Source organism: Lingula anatina, chromosome 1, assembly GCF_051362555.1.
Source record: "Lingula anatina isolate TDL-2025a chromosome 1, LinAna3.0, whole genome shotgun sequence".
Classification (NCBI taxonomy): domain Eukaryota; kingdom Metazoa; phylum Brachiopoda; class Lingulata; order Lingulida; family Lingulidae; genus Lingula; species Lingula anatina.
The window spans coordinates 18,066,329-18,080,636 of record NC_141767.1 but is presented as its reverse complement, the minus strand read 5'-3'; the positions used below and the strand labels follow the sequence as shown (position 1 = coordinate 18,080,636).

At 37.0% G+C, this 14,308-nt stretch overlaps 1 protein-coding gene across 3 annotated transcripts in view; it reads right to left on the bottom strand.

Moving 5' to 3' along the window:
- LOC106153998 (uncharacterized) overlaps positions 1-14,308 on the bottom strand; it is a 35,340-nt gene that overhangs the window by 1,429 nt on the left and 19,603 nt on the right. For 2 of the 3 annotated variants that reach the window (XM_087002072.1, XM_087002073.1), the window contains exons 15-45: positions 14,170-14,304; positions 13,732-13,892; positions 13,462-13,554; positions 12,945-13,158; positions 12,571-12,681; positions 12,286-12,420; positions 11,811-11,982; positions 10,939-11,099; positions 9,265-9,381; positions 8,843-8,944; positions 8,548-8,646; positions 7,983-8,163; positions 7,482-7,690; positions 7,033-7,242; positions 6,736-6,860; positions 6,330-6,468; positions 5,878-6,063; positions 5,454-5,569; positions 5,077-5,251; positions 4,664-4,852; positions 4,077-4,195; positions 3,726-3,848; positions 3,390-3,480; positions 3,147-3,233; positions 2,646-2,831; positions 2,387-2,476; positions 2,098-2,257; positions 1,559-1,728; positions 812-979; positions 465-567; positions 102-269 (exon numbers count right to left, since the gene is read on the bottom strand). In XM_087002072.1, the coding sequence (XP_086858198.1) occupies positions 102-269; positions 465-567; positions 812-979; positions 1,559-1,728; positions 2,098-2,257; positions 2,387-2,476; positions 2,646-2,831; positions 3,147-3,233; positions 3,390-3,480; positions 3,726-3,848; positions 4,077-4,195; positions 4,664-4,852; positions 5,077-5,251; positions 5,454-5,569; positions 5,878-6,063; positions 6,330-6,468; positions 6,736-6,860; positions 7,033-7,242; positions 7,482-7,690; positions 7,983-8,163; positions 8,548-8,646; positions 8,843-8,944; positions 9,265-9,381; positions 10,939-11,099; positions 11,811-11,982; positions 12,286-12,420; positions 12,571-12,681; positions 12,945-13,158; positions 13,462-13,554; positions 13,732-13,892; positions 14,170-14,304 (4,495 nt within the window). The remainder of the gene's footprint in view (positions 1-101; positions 270-464; positions 568-811; positions 980-1,558; positions 1,729-2,097; positions 2,258-2,386; positions 2,477-2,645; positions 2,832-3,146; positions 3,234-3,389; positions 3,481-3,725; positions 3,849-4,076; positions 4,196-4,663; positions 4,853-5,076; positions 5,252-5,453; positions 5,570-5,877; positions 6,064-6,329; positions 6,469-6,735; positions 6,861-7,032; positions 7,243-7,481; positions 7,691-7,982; positions 8,164-8,547; positions 8,647-8,842; positions 8,945-9,264; positions 9,382-10,938; positions 11,100-11,810; positions 11,983-12,285; positions 12,421-12,570; positions 12,682-12,944; positions 13,159-13,461; positions 13,555-13,731; positions 13,893-14,169; positions 14,305-14,308) is intronic. The other variant, XM_087002075.1, reaches the window with a different exon arrangement.

Here is a 14,308-nt window from a genome sequence, read left to right as displayed (position 1 = left end):
AATCTAATTATCTAGTAAGCAAAAAGAAAGCTGGTGTTTTTAGAACACATCATTTCCAATTTTTATCATGCAATGAAAGACCTTAATAACAAATATCCTACCTCCAGCTGCAAAGACCTTCTTCACACTAGTTCTGTATTTGCCAGAGGGAGTTTCAATATTGGAGCGAGGGTCTTGGTTCAAGGACAGCTCATCTATGATGGTTTTCTCTGGTCCTAGGAATCCCATGGCAAGAAGGATTAAGTCTGCCTTGTAGACCTTCTCAGAGTCTGGAAAGTAGTATTATAAAAATAATGTACCAGTGCTTGATGAAATCTATTTTAAATTTACACAAAAATATAAAACAAGCTTTCAAATTCAAATGCAATATGTTCCTTATAGCAAAAACAAGACCTCCATCACTTTGATCACCATAAACTGAAGATTAATTGTAATCCCAACAAATAACCAATAAATTTTCTTACTTGGAATTTCTACTAAATTCCATCTTCCGTTTTCATCTTTCTTCCAGTCAACCTGAACAGTCTTTATGCCAGACACACGACCATTTTCATCACCAAGGAATTCCTAAAAATGATACATACATGTATAAATATAGACAAATAGTATATATAACCATTAAGAAATGTTCAACATTCAAATGTGTACATTTTCTTCTTTGTATTAATTATTGACAATTATGTATACCTTAAAACATTTTACTATATTTATGCAGAAGATATAAATAAATAAATAAATAAATAAATAAATAAATAAATAAACAACTGACTACAGCATGTAAATTTTTTATCACATGAATGAAAAAACTCACCTTGCTCATAACACAGAAGATGCGTGGATCATTTCCAAACTTGACCTTGCATTCGTCATGGCCATAGTCAACCCTAAAGATCCGTGGCCATGTTGGCCAGGGGTTGTCGGAGCTGCGGTCGGGTGGTGGGCGAGGGAGAATCTCAAAGGTGGTGATAGACTTGGCCCCCTGGGGGTACAAAGTTCAACTTGAAGCAGTTTGTTTTTGTTATTCTATTTTTTTAGCACCATTTATGTTGATTCTCAACAGTTTTACTTACACAAGTTTCAGACATGAGCCTAGGTTAAAAAAACCTCTGAACAGATTTTATTGCAGATCTTGACGAATCTCAGGAACCATCAGAATTGAATTAAAAAATGTGTAATTCCACGTTTTTTGGATAAAGCTCATGTCTGAAGTTTGAAGTCAAAATACAAAATATGAAAAAAGACCAACTCTGTGCAAAATCTTTAATTTTGAAAAAAAAAATTTTATTTTCACAACTCAAATTGGACTTATTAAAAAAGCAATGTGTAAGCTAATCCCCACAACACTGTGAAAAACAAATTATTACATCTACCACACTTCATCAATCAAACAGATAGAAGCATCAATTTTGTCAACTAATGCCACCTACATACAAGACAAAACAACACAAAGAATGCACCTATTCCAGAGAGATTACAAAAATGTCATTATGTATCACATCACCAATGCACCTGTCTCACCCATACTATCACAACTAACACATTGTCACATCACACCCACCTGTCTGAGGGAAGTAGCAATGCAGTCACATCCAGTGTCTCCACCTCCAATCACCAGCACGTCTCGGTCTTTGGCATAGTACTTGAGGTAATCCAGGTTGTTCCCCATCTGTTTCTTCTGCCAAGTCTCCAGGAAGCTCATTGCAAAGTGTATGCCATCCAACTGACGACCTGAAGAAGATTAATTACCACTAATCTAATGGGTACACCTCTACAATTATTCAATCATAATCGCAGCAGCAAACTGAGAGCCACTGTATTAATAGTTATAGCCAGATGGGTGTTTTGAAAAAAGATCAAGATGCAGTGTATTTCACAAACAAATAGAGAGGCATGCAAGGAGTTTATCTTTAAATTAGTTCTTGGCATCCACCAAGGTACAAATTCATTGCACCTTGTGCATTAGCAAAGTGTTTGTGACATCCACCTATTTACTAAATATAAGCATTCAACATATATATCTTGCTGACTTGTGGTGTATCTAATACATGCCACTCAGTCATTTCTTATAAAATATAAGTATATTATCTAGACTCTGACCTGGTATAGGCAGGTCCCTGGGCCAGGTGGCTCCACAGCACAGCACAGTTGCATCATGGCCATCCACTAATTGCTGAGCAGATAGTGTCTTTCCTATCTCAACATTGGTCTTGAATGTAATGCCTTCCCCTTTCAACAGTTCCACGCGGCGTTGAACAACCTGGGTTAAAACAATATAAGCCTATTCATTTCAGGCACAAATTTCAGATCAGAACTACTTGATTTTCTGTCAGAATATGAATGAATTTTTCAAATTTTTTCTTGAGAAATCAATTATAAATGAACTCACATCTTTGCCTAGTTTCATGGTAGGTATACCATATTGTAGCAGCCCTCCAACTCTGTCATTTCTCTCGTAAACAGTCACTGTATGGCCAGCCTAGGAGAGACATACACAAAACATATAATATTTTTCTTCATATCAGTAACAATCAATAACCAATGAGTCAAGCAACATATGCCTATACACAAAACGATTCTTGAAAATAAAGGACTTGGTTATGCATGTGCTATGGTCTTGTGGTTTCTGAGTGGGACTACATATATACCTTATTCAACTGGTGAGCACAGGCAAGTCCAGATGGTCCACTTCCCACAACAGCTACAGTCTTTCCTGTCCTCTCAGATGGTGGGTGGGCAACCATCCAGCCCTGATCAAAGGCATGGTCTATGATGGCACACTCTATGTTCTTAATGGTGACTGCAGGGGAATTAATGCCCAAAACACATGCACCCTGAGAAGATAGCATTGCTTATATAAATGGTACTTATTACAGGTGCAGTAGAGTTAAGTATAAAATTGTACATATTGTATTAAAGGAAGATATGTCAATTACTCCAACTATATTGGGCTTATTGCAAATCAATTAAAAATTAAGGTATACTGATTGATGGTAATAGAGGAAACTTGCTGTTTAACCCTACATAAAATATGGTACATTTAATAAAGAATGTCTTCTTATATCAACAGAAAAATTCCAATTTTTTTCCTTTCCAAAAGTCCAAATTTAATTTCACTTTCAGATCTGTTAACAGGTTGCCATGTCTACCTCACAAGGTGCTGGGCAGCATCTACCAGTGAACTCTGGGAAGTTGTTGGTTTGGAGCAACTGGTCCAGTGCTTCTTTCCAGAAACCCTAAAGGAATCAAAATTTAAGCATTAAAATAAAAAAAGATTAATAACATTTGAAAGAATATTTCCAACAAAAGAATGGAAAGAATTATAAAACACTTTTTGCAATCTTTTAGACTGATAGTCCTTTCAACAGTTTTATTTCAGATGGCCTCCTTACCTTGAAGACGAGATCATTCCACTTTGGAATTATATTTCCTAGTGGGCAGCCATTGCTCGATTGACAGAATGGGACACCACACTCCATACACCTGGCAAATATAACATGCACAGAATTAGAGTCATAACAATGTATCATGATACAGAGAGGGCAATATAACTGATAAAAGATGTTAAAGAATATGAAATTAACATGTTCAGAAAACATCGTATTTATTGATCTATACTTACAGATTAAGCTCAACATAATTTCACTCTTCCTTAAACACACACACATGCATTTATGCTCACACACATGAAAGCACCCACAGTGACATTGAGGTATATTTAGACTGACCTTGCAGCCTGCTCTTTGAGTCCATTCTGCACTTGTTTGTGATTGTAGATCTCATTCCAATCCTTCATTCTTTCTGCAGGTTGTCGGTACTGGTAAGTGGCACGCTTATACTTCACAAACCCTCTAGAAACATACATATTTTCATTTATTAATGCTGTCTTGAAATATTTTTAAAAGAAAAAGATTATTATAATTATTAAAATTATAAGAATTACTTAACCTATGTGAACTAAACTGAAACACCTCAATTTGCAAAAACAAGCATAATCCTCCAACTTGTGAAAAAAATACAATATCTTTATCCATTACTGAAGTAAACTGGGAAGTAGAAAAAAGCAAATAAAACAATACCTGGTCTTGTCAAGAGCCTTTTCTAATTTCTTCTCAGCAGTTGTGTCTGCCACAATCTCTTCAATGTCCTTCACTGTCTTTTCATGGTGGACCTCCAACAGTCTCTCCAAACTTTTAGACTGGAAAACAACTTAATGTAAATAAAATCGAGCAACAAAGTAGTCAAGTTACTGGGGTCACACTGACTATTAATGTAATACTTTTTTATATCTGCCAGCAACAGTAACATACTTGACATACTTTTCCCCTTTATTACAGAAGAAGTATTATGATCACTCAGGGGCATTCAGAATGAGGGGCCGTTCAAAATAAGAAGATCCCAGTGCTAACTGGTCCATGGCTTAAATGAAAGGAAGACCACTTAATCCTGTAATGGTCTCTCCGCCTCTCACACACCTTCCCACGCAGGGTTCCTGCAGGGGCACAGAAATTTAATCTCTACTTCATTCGACCAGATGCGTGGGGAGGAGTGTGAGAGGCGGAGAGACCATTACAGGATTAAGTGGTCTTCCTATCATGTAGGGTCTGCCGTATTCAAGCCTTGGACCAGTTGATACTAGGATCTTCTATTCTAAATGTCCCCTTACTCTGACCATTAGCTCCCTCTTTTTTTTCATAGTTTTATTAGCAACATCGCTAACATTGACTATGTCTTCTTTATAGTCATTCTCAATTCTCTCTGCCCTCATTTTCTCCATAAACTCCAAGTCTTCTTTGGCCTGGGCTTTCTCCTTAGCAATGTCCAGTAATGCTCTGCGATACTCTTTAGGGAACACCTAGGTTTTGGAAAGGGACACAAGTGTATAGTTTATTGAAATAAAAAGTCATTACTGTTTTATATAACCTGTCTTGATTTACACACTTTCAGGCAAGACAACCTAAAAATTCATGATCTGAACCACCTATATGTATCCATGGTCATGTTTAAGAAAAAACTGTGAAAAATTGAGTAATTAAAGTGATCTATAATTAGCATCCCATTTTCTATACGAAACCACACCTTGACAAAATCATCCATGGCCTGTTCCCAATTGTCAAGAACATCCTTAGCAATCTCTGACCCTGTCTTGGTGTGGAATTCTTCCAGCAAACCCTTCACAAACGGCACATCCTCGTCTCCAAGAGACTCCAGATCAATGGTCTCCATGTTACACTTGCCATGAAAGACTTTCTCTCTGAAAAGTTACTGACTTTCGTTAAATATGGATGTAGACTGAACAGCCTTTTTAGCATCAAACTCGATAATATCCAACATTCAAGGTGTCGCCATACAAATACTAATTCTTCAAAATTGCTTCAAATTATCTAAAAGCAAGCAGATCTTCTGGTACTTTCAGGTGTAGCACTGTGCTGCTCTAGAGTGTTAGTTGCACCTACCTGTCCAAGACATAGGCAAACCCCCCAGACATGCCAGCAGCAAAGTTGCGTCCAGTCAGGCCAAGGATGATCACACGGCCACCAGTCATGTACTCACAGCCATGGTCACCACAACCCTAGAAATGATGATAACAGACGTTCTAGTCTAATAATCCTTTAAAATTTTTTTTTAATTATTGGAATACAGTGTTTGGAGAATCTGACTGATTTTTGAATATTATCATCCTCTATACTTTCACAATGTCAATAAAGGCAAGGTACATAATTTAACTGAGACAGTGCTTCGAAGCATTCATTTAACTACAGAAACTCAGCACTAAGAGCTATTGCTTGTTTAAAAAAATATTCTGGACCAGTCATTTGTCTCCATTCATTCTAAATTCTAAGTATACACTTTTCTGTTGCATCTGACACACTGCCATACCTCCACAACAGCAGTAGCACCAGAGTTCCTGACACAGAACCTCTCAGCAGCCTGGCCTCGGAACAAAGCCTTGCCAGAGGTGGCTCCATACAGACACACATTGCCCACTATGATATTCTTAATGGACTTGAAACCAGGAGGCATGTCCTTGGGTGGGTAGATGACAACTTCTCCTCCAGACAATCCCTAAAAAAAAGAAGGTATTACTGAAAAATCATCAGTATAATAAAAGAATCATTTTGAATCAAAACCACCTTGGGCAGTTCAAATTTTAAAGCAAGAAATAATGTTGGAAGCAATTTCAGAACAACAGCAAAATTGAAAACATTCTTGAAGATCAGAAATGAATTTTTTAGAGTAAAGTGTCTTAATACTTGAAAAAAGTGTTAAAATGTGGTGTTTCATGTGATAATCAAAGTGCTGCTGTGACTTTATTTGCTGTATCAGTTCACCTTGCCCACATAATCATTGGAATCTCCCTCAAGTGTCACATGGATCCCCTTGGCTAGGAAAGCACAGAAACTTTGGCCTCCAGATCCTTTGAGATTGATGTTAATACTTCCATCAGGCAGACCAGCCTCGACAAATCTCCTATAAAATGTATTTCAATGCTCAAGAATCAGATTTCATATTTTTCAATACATCATATTTGCAAATTTCTCACGAACTGTCATTAGAATAATGTAACCTTTTTGTATATTAATTCATAAATACTACTTGTCACCACCAAGATTCATGAATGGAAATTGTAAGAAAGCAAAAGCTTCTCTCTCTCTCTCATTTTTTTTTTTTTTTTTTTTACTATTTGTAATTTTTAACTTTTAGTCATTTTTGATATTAAAAGGGAAAAAACCTTACTTTGACACCTCGTAGCTGAGAGTAGCTCCAAAAGTTCTGTCCTCATTGCAGACCGTCATGTCAATGTTACACTGGGAGCTCTTTCCCTCCAGCACATCCATAGCTGCCTTAATCAGCTGGTTATCCTGAATACACAGAGAATTAAAATGAACTCAAATTGAATGATAAACCTATTTCATTTAAATCACAAGACAAAAGCCACCAGGTTAACATTCAATTAACATCTTATACAAACTGTAATGTATTTTAATTTCTCACATCAATTTATACATAAAAAGTGTGAAGTTATACACATACCAGTCTGTTTGCCAGTTTGAAGTCCTGAGCAACACTGCCCCCTACAATATTGACACCAGGCTTCATCTCAGCAGCACTGTGCAAGATGGGCCCTAAATCTAGCAGTTTGGCTTTGGCGTTTACTGGATTGGCAGTCATTCTCAGGAAGTCAGATCGACCCACGGCTTCTTGGTAGGAACGGAAGCCCATTTTAGCTAGGTGACCTCTCACCTACACATATATGTTAATAGTTTAGTAATTTTCACATTCAACACAGTTCCCACATTATTATCACTGGCACCCTTAAGAGATAAACAGTACCTCTCAAATCTAATATTTCTAAGATGTTATTTACAAAGTGCTTTCAATCAGCATTAAATCTCAATAAATTTCTTCTGACCAGTTCTCAGAGGACAATTTTAATTTGGAAAAAAAATCTAAGAGCATCAAAATTTGAATTCATGGCCCACCTCTTCAGCTAACATGAAGAAATAGTTGACAACATGTTCTGGCATTCCTTCAAACTTCTTCCTGAGGACAGGGTCCTGTGTGGCCACCCCCACTGGACAGGTGTTCAGGTGACACTTTCTCATCATGGTGCACCCCATCACAATGAGAGGGGCAGTGGAGAACCCGATCTCATCCGCTCCAAGCAGGCAGGCTATCATGACATCACGACCTGAACAAAGAAAAATATTAAAATTGGATGATGTTAAATCATAATGTATGGACCTAATTGTCAAGGCTTGTTAAATCTAGGAATGAAAAGGGGAAAATTTATTTACCAGACCCCCCCCCCCCTCCAAAAAAATATCTCACAGCTTTGTTTTATGAAGTTTTCTCAAGCAGATTTATTTTGCTCCATATGTCTTATTATGAAAAATATTGTGTAAGCAATGAATCAACATTTTCAGCAAAATGAAACTGGCCATTTTAATCAAATCAGAGCACAGTCAGATGAAAGTCCATACCAGTTCTCATCTGACCATCAGCCTGCAACACCACTCTTGACCTCAGGTCATTCAACACCAGAACCTGATGTGTCTCTGCTATGCCCAGTTCCCATGGCAACCCAGCATTCTTGATCCCTGTCCAGCTACTGGCACCAGTGCCTCCATCATGGCCTGATATGGTGATGTGTTCAGCTTTGCCCTAAATTGAGAATTGAAGGAAATTAACACACTTCAATGAGAGGATTGTATCTTATAAGAATCAATGCATTCATATACAAAAAGACAATCTAAATAATAAAAATACCATTTTTAAAAGTTTAAAATCCAACTTTAATCTACAATAGGAATATATAGAATAAAAGGTTATTAAAACAAACGGAAAAATTGATTAAAACAAATTGATTTAAATAATGCAGAATAAAAAGTGTTACTTCATCAAATCCTTTTAAAATAGCACCATTATTTCAGAATTAAAAAATGGCAGTTGAGATACAAGCATAAACTGTACATCCTATTGGTTTTTTACACCCATTTTTTCCTATTAAATCTTACTTAGTCACACTCCACATGATTGTGACTATACCTTGGCCACGCCGGCTGCCACAACACCCACACCCATCTCTGACACCAGCTTCACACTGATTCTAGCTGCAGGGCTCGCACACTTCAGGTCATAGATCAGCTGAAATGGAAACAAAATTTTTAAATCAAAATTCTGTTGATGCAACAAGAATGGAATCGGTGTAAAAAAAAACAAAACAGGTCAACACGTGTCTAAAAGGATTAATCATATATAATTATATATAAATACCATTTGGAATATCATTATTACAAAAAAATCTTCAACTTATAAAGTAAATGCAAAAGAAAATTCTTACCTCAGCCAAGTCTTCAATGGAGTAGATGTCATGGTGTGGAGGTGGACTGATCAAACCCACTCCTGGGATAGAGTGACGCGTCTTTGCTATTTCTTTGGACACCTACACATGAGCATATTAAGTAAATGTATACATGCCAAGAATCATGAGTGAAGAGATGGAAGCTTTCTTTGTCTAAAATATCTTTAAAGCCAGCGCTATTATGTAACTATGATAAATGTACAAAAAATACCAATAAGCAAAATAGAATTTTAATCAGTAATTGCATATCAGTTGTATTTATTCCGAATTTAAATCTATGTTAACCAAATTCAAAAAGCTTTAAGGGTTTCTTTCAGTAAGAATTTGGTGAAAAAATGTCCATGTTAAAGCATAAAACTAGTGCAATCTTTTTCCTTAGCCAGCAGATATCTTATAAATACCTTGTATCCAGGCAGTTCTCCACCCTCTCCAGGCTTGGCTCCTTGGGCCATCTTGATCTGCAGTTCATCAGCATGTGCCAAGTAAGAACTGGTAACTCCAAATCGTCCAGAAGCAACCTGTTAAGAAAACAAAATAAACTCAGTCAACAAGACATATTGGGTTAAATAATTTTAAGACTCCTTACTTAATTTAAAATAAAAATAAATTAAGTGAATCAGATTGACATCTAGATTATTTTTTTTTAATTTTGCACAACTACAGTACTTTCATTTTATGATTATCATTAGTATATTCAGGGGGCAGCTTATAAGACACTTAAGACTCTAAGGCCCTTTTCACAGAGCTTTACAGTTACTTCAGCAATACAGCTTTGCCAGTACACTCTGAGGGATTGACAACTTAATAGCCTGTCTATTATAGGTTTAAGAGTCACCTAAACAGAGCCCCTCTTTTTGACAGACAGCCAATCAACCCCTGTCCAAACAGTAGGATGTGATCTTGCAGAAGGAAGCCCTCCCCCGCAGCATAATTTCATGTTGGGACCTATCAAAGTGTACTAAAGTATAAAGTATACAGCTTGATGTAAAAAGGGCCTAACTTAATAGGGTACTGAATAAACCATTCTAGAATCACAGTACTCTGTAAAATTTAAGGAGTCTCATGCAGGGTGACTAGGTGCTTGCTTAACTATGTTGTCTGCGTGTGTTTTGAAGTGGTGAGCTTCCACTCAACTCACTCCCACCTAGGCAGCAAGAGAGAGAGCGATTGTCCCCTGTCTGTGCCTGCACGTTGCCCTTCTGTTTCTGTACTTTCCTTCCACCTGACGATCAGATAGAGGTCAAGACAAAGCATGGTCCAACAAACAACAACAATCGACCTCAAAAAATTAGTATTTTCATTTAAAAAAGTGACAAGTCATTTTGCACTTGGTAAAATTGCTATTGCTACTGACTTATTTTGATTTCTATTTCTGTACAGTTGAAAAAAGACATGGTGCTAGCAGCAAATAACTGATGGATTATATTCTTTCTCTGAAATATACTGTTCAAAGGTTTGTTGGTTGACTTTACTCATATTCTTCAGGAGTTCGTGTTTGACTCATAATCAGTGACAGTAATTTCGAAAATATATTATTTTTACTTTACAGATTTGATAAGCCATTCATTTCAAAATGCACAGAAATAAATCAATTTTTTTTAAATGAGAAAAGTATCTTAATAAAGCTCAAGTTCATTAATGTTTAATCATCTATATGATCCTCTATGTTATAAAGACAGTGTTGCATGGCTAGTTTTGGCGTTATGCCATTTTGTGGATGGTTTGAAATGAAATAAAATTAAATCAAATCAAATGAAAATGTTGTACAACATCCAACATTATTTAAACAAAATACATCTTAAGAAATCTATCCCAGCATTATGTTTCCATAAAGTTTCTTAAATTGTTACTCAAACCCTGCCTTACAAATATACTTGTGATTTGTGATTTTTATGGCAAGAAAAGCAGATGTTGAAAGCACGCAAGTTCTACAATCACTCCAAGCAAGAGTGTTTAAACTTCAAAGATCACTTCTTAAATAAAAATGAAATCAATAAGCAATCACACAAAACCATTCACAAAAAAATTCATATCATACCTGACATAGAGCAGTAAAACAAAACAGACTAGTCTACCTGTTTGATGGCTGATCTGGTATTATTTTGGGGGTCCTCATTGAGGTATCTCTCAGGGCTCTCCCCTCCCTCTCCTGTGTTGGATTTGCCACCAAGACGGTTCATGGCAATAGCAAGCGTGCTGTGGGCCTCCAGAGAGATACTACCAAAACTCATGGCACCTGGAATAAAGGATGGGTGATTTTTCCCAATACATACCACTGGGCTGATATCAAAACTAAAGGATTGCAGGGACCGATACAATGAATGAGACGGAGTGACTGCCACATGCGAAAGATGGGCAGGAAATCAGCCAACTACTCACAGAAAACCACTGACCCATGTCCCTGTCAATACACACGCAACCACAAACCATTCACGCAAATGAAAATGATTGGACGGTGACCGCAATTAGGCAGTAAACGTGGGGAAAGTCCATTCTTTGATATCATCCCATGTGCGGTGATATCAGCGTGTTCTATTCAAAGTTAGGGGGTTTGGGTGGGGAACACGCACGATTTCCCATTGTATGTATGACAAATAATGCACTGTTACCCTCTCGCCCAATATACACGATAGCAAGCCGAGCGCCAGCAGTGCCAGCGCGAGCCCTCGTGATATCGGGCTCATGGACAGTGCATTATTTACTACATAAAATAAAATTATCTAGATAATGTGGGGTTATTCATGTCATTTAACAGATTGGTGAGTATTATCTTAGGGAGACAAAATTCAGAGCACTAGGAATATCTACATCACTCCAAATCATCAATACATATGAACCAGCCTTTCAAAATTAATTTATTATTGACATTAACATAAAAATATAGTCACATAAATACACTTGAGTGCAGTGATATTGTTGAAGACAGTTTAATAGATATAATGCCTACCTGTGACAAATCTCTTGACAATATTGGCCGCTGGCTCCACCTCGCTGATGTCCACCTGCTGCTTGGACACTCTCATGTCCAACTGGCCTCTCAGGGTGCACCACCTGGTGGACTCAGTGGCCGACTCTACAAACTTGCTGTAGGCAGACTTGTTATTGTTACGAGCTGCATCCTGTAATTTTCACAGAGAAAATGTTGATATCCTATTCAAGTAAAATGTGGTCAAATTTCCTAATTAATCATAGACACCACAAAAATACCATTTACTGTTATCCAAATAGTGCTAGGTGGCAAGTGTTTTTGTCTTGATCATAAATTTAATAGCTCTGTTTTGTACTTCTAAAAAATATATATATAGTTGCATATTAACATGTGGTTGAAAAAAAAACATAACTATAGTAACTAACAATATGACATTATTCAAACAAAAAGTTTTGAACAACAATCATCAAACTAAACTGATTCGATTGCCTACCTGTAGGTTAGCAATGGTGGTGGGATCATTCATATGTTTTTCTCCTCCCTGTCTCCAGTGATAAAAACCTGGGTTGGTGATGATGAAATTATCGCCTTCCTTCCTGCTGTAGGCATATGCATGTCTGTTCAGTACCTAGAGCATGAGATCAAAATCATCAGGTGACAACAAATGAATATTTTACTTGTACAGTTGTGCAAGATGTCAGTGATGTAATATCATCTCATTAAGTATTGTTTTTATATTAATGTAGAACAAACTTCTGCTACATGAAAACAACCAAACCTCTTGGGCCAACACCCTGAAGGTGGCTCCCCCTATCCTGGAGGCAGTACCCTCGAAGCATTTCTTGATAACCTCCTCATGCAGACCCACTGCTTCAAAGATCTGGGCACCCTGGAACAAATATGCGAATGTATTTAACAAACAATTATTGAAATCTTATCAATAAATAAGGTTGAAGCTGTAGTAGATATTTTTTTAAATACTCTGCATCACAAAACAAGAATTTTTAGTAGGTATAAATACTTCAATTTCACAGCTGCAAACAGAAAAAACAGTTTAATTTCACTTCCAAACATAAACTATTATATTTCATCTTTTATAAACTTATCAATAACTATTTATAAAAAAAAACAAGGGTAATCAGCCAATCTCACCTTGTAGCTATGCAGTGTAGATATCCCCATCTTAGCCATCACTTTTGATATGCCACGAGCTGTAGCCGCCATGTAGTTGTCAAATATCTCAATGTCTGACAGTGGGGGCTCCATAAGACCTTGGTCTCGCAACCTTCCTAGGGACTCGAGGACGAGGTAAGGGCATATTGCATCTGCACCATAGGCAAGAAGCGTACAGAAATGATGGACTTCTCTGAAAAGGTACATCAAATTTCAAATACAGAGAAATTAATATAGACTATGCAGCTTATTTAATTCAATATTTTAGCATTCTTTGTTCCAAAGCTACCTACATTGTAGAAGCAGACAGGGAGAGACTGCATCTAGCTGAGCCATAGGCAAGAAAGATGCAGAAGAAATGTTAATTTTCTATGAAAAAAAATCAAAATTGCAGAATACAGAACATTTATAGCTAATATCAACTATCCCAAATGAAATTACCCTAATTTAAAATTTCAATTTTTTCCTGACAAATAAGTTACAAACAAATCTTTACCTTGCCTCTCCAGTTTCAAGAATGAGCCCAACTTTCATCCTGAGTTTATGATCTATCAGGTAGTGGTGCACTGCTCCAATGGCCAACAATGAGCTGAAAAATATAGGATATATATACACTGATATACATGAATATGACATCATGCTGCATCTTATACCTGCATTTTTGATTATATTCAACCTCAATCTTTTTGCTGATATTCCTAGGCCACAAAAAGCATCAATAACTTAAAACAATATGAAACACAGTTTGAAAGAAACACATACGTACCTGATGTTCACATGGTTTCTGTCCACTTTGCGATCTGACAGCACAATCAGCTGATATCCCTCAATGGCTGCCTCTGCTGCCTCGGCACACAACCTGTCCAAGGCTGGTACCAGACCCTTGTCTCCAAACGCCACAGGAAACACCATGTTCAGCACTTTGGCCTGGGGTAAATAAGGAAAAGACAATCAGCAAACTGAGATATACATAACACATCATAACTATGCTTTGTGGCTAAACATGTTGCTTCTAAACACTTGAAATGAAACATTAATGTATATAATTGCATAATGTTCCAACAGGTCTATCAGCCGCTTTAGCTGAATGTGCAAATTCTTATGAACCGAAGCTCTGCTTTCTTTAGCAACAGTGGAACAAGTGCCTATTTAGAAATATACCTGAACAACACGATAGATATAATTATGGATATGGTGTTCTTACTTTCCATCCTTTGTAATTTATTCCCTTGATGACATCACAGTCAATGAGGGACAGCAATGGCTGATCTAGCCATAGGCGCTGGCACTGCAGACGGTTGGGTTCTAGAATATTCTGTTCAGGACCAACTGGACATGCCTGG